This window comes from Sphaeroforma arctica (assembly GCF_001186125.1).
Source record: "Sphaeroforma arctica JP610 unplaced genomic scaffold supercont1.2573, whole genome shotgun sequence".
Lineage (NCBI taxonomy): Eukaryota > Ichthyosporea > Ichthyophonida > Sphaeroforma > Sphaeroforma arctica.
In genome coordinates this window covers 3,738-5,566 of record NW_014037985.1, presented here as the reverse complement: position 1 = coordinate 5,566, position 1,829 = coordinate 3,738, and the positions used below count along the sequence as shown (strand labels likewise).

At 39.9% G+C, this 1,829-nt stretch overlaps 1 protein-coding gene across 1 annotated transcript in view; it reads right to left on the bottom strand.

The window, feature by feature from the left end:
- Window positions 1-1,432: 1,432 nt before the first annotated feature.
- Window positions 1,433-1,829, bottom strand: part of SARC_12773 (hypothetical protein) — a gene marked incomplete at both ends in the record, with an annotated part of 3,973 nt that continues 3,576 nt past the window's right edge. Inside the window, one exon of the mRNA XM_014293113.1 lies at window positions 1,433-1,560. Coding sequence (XP_014148588.1) covers window positions 1,433-1,560 — 128 coding nt within the window. The remainder of the gene's footprint in view (window positions 1,561-1,829) is intronic.

Sequence of the window (1,829 nt, the reverse complement as noted above, 5' to 3'; positions counted from 1 at the left end):
GCGAAGCTCACGATTCTTAAATAGTCGTGTGGCGCGCAGCATACTTTGGATGTTTCATATCGGACTGTTGTTGATCCTTCATCTACTTCATGTATTGTGAGATGTGCATTACTTTCGATTGTCTGACAAGATATATCTCTACCTGAACGTAAGTACGTTCCATATAAAAGGCCCTTCTCGATTGTATAGTAAGTGTCAGTATGTTATGTGTCAATTCATATCGGAACATCACCGTGTTGACTGGTTTATAACCAAGAAGCACACACATCCTAGGCTTCATACCACTGAATATACAAACATTCGCCTCAATCACACAGACATTTCCTCGATGCTCTCGAGGCCACACCCGTGAAAAAGGACTTCATCAATAATCTCGCTAGCATTCAAATAGATCGCGTAACCAATAGCGGCAGGCGAATTGGGCCTGTCATGGCCACTCGATTCTACGACTACTTCACAAGTAGTACTGGGATGGAAGAGATCAAATAAGACGAGTGAGTCTACTTCACAAGTAGTACCGAAATGGAATAGATCAAATTAGACGAGGTCTGTTATGTACATTTATGTCGTACTTTCAACGACCTCACTACGGATACTGGGTCTGATTTTACTGCTGCGACTGGCGTAGGAAACACCTGATTTACTAGTTCGATCGTGTCTTCAATAGGGGCGGGCGGCGTGTGACATACAGGACATCTTAAACCAAACAATATATGGGGTTTTAAATACTATCCGCACTTGAGTATATGCCCATGATACGCGTAAACTACCGATAAGGCCGAGCCCCACCCGAGCAATTGAACCCAACTTTCTGTACTATTATACCATGTTGTGCCCCGTGTTTTTTTTTAATACTAAGTACTGGTATGCCTTGAACTGATGCGTGTCATTGGGCCTATAACGTATATTAAACCCTAAAACCCCTAAAGCCCTTGAACTAATGCGTATCATTGGGCCTATAACTAATACGTGCCATTGTGCTTGTAACTACACACCACTAACGCACATAACAAAGCTTGCTGATACTAAATCGAGCGAATGGCACCTTTATTTGAAATTTAAAAAGTACCGTTCCATCGCTCTCTTCTCACAGCTAATGAGTGGATTGAATTACTAAATTCTGAATTAATCGCTAAAAACATCCCCATGAATACTCTGTCGATGGAGATATATCTGATCAAATTCTACCAGCATCCCCAGTGATACTCTGTCAATGGCAAGATGTCTTACTAATATATATTAGGCAACGATACTATCGCTGTCCTATCTCGAAGTGCTACTGTATAACTATGTACATATGAGTACGCACATGTCTGTGTGTGTGAAGGGGTTTGCAATTCGAATCTCTTATACGCCGCTACAAACATCCGCATGACACTACTGACTAGTACTGCGTAACCCCTCCTGTCGGAGAATCTTCGATAGTAGGAAGCTAGTCAATCCATTTCCCAAATGAGAGATATCCCAGAAGAACCATATACACGACAATGGTCGCATCCTGTATGATGTTCATCTGCACTCCAAAGGGCGATACTTCTGAGGTGTACTGTCCGAACATGCCTGAGTGAAGAGTAGGTATAAAGTGGTCAGTTGGTTTATGCAAATGTGCTCAGTTATTCATGTATATGATAGGAGGATTGACCGAAATGTGCGACTCGACTTGTAGATGCAGATATCCTGATGTATATTAAACATATATATACACATCTGCATGTATATCTATGTCTATTTCTACATATATAGCTATATCTATATCTATATCTATATATATATATATATATATATATATATATATATATATATATATTATCTATCTATCTATNTATATA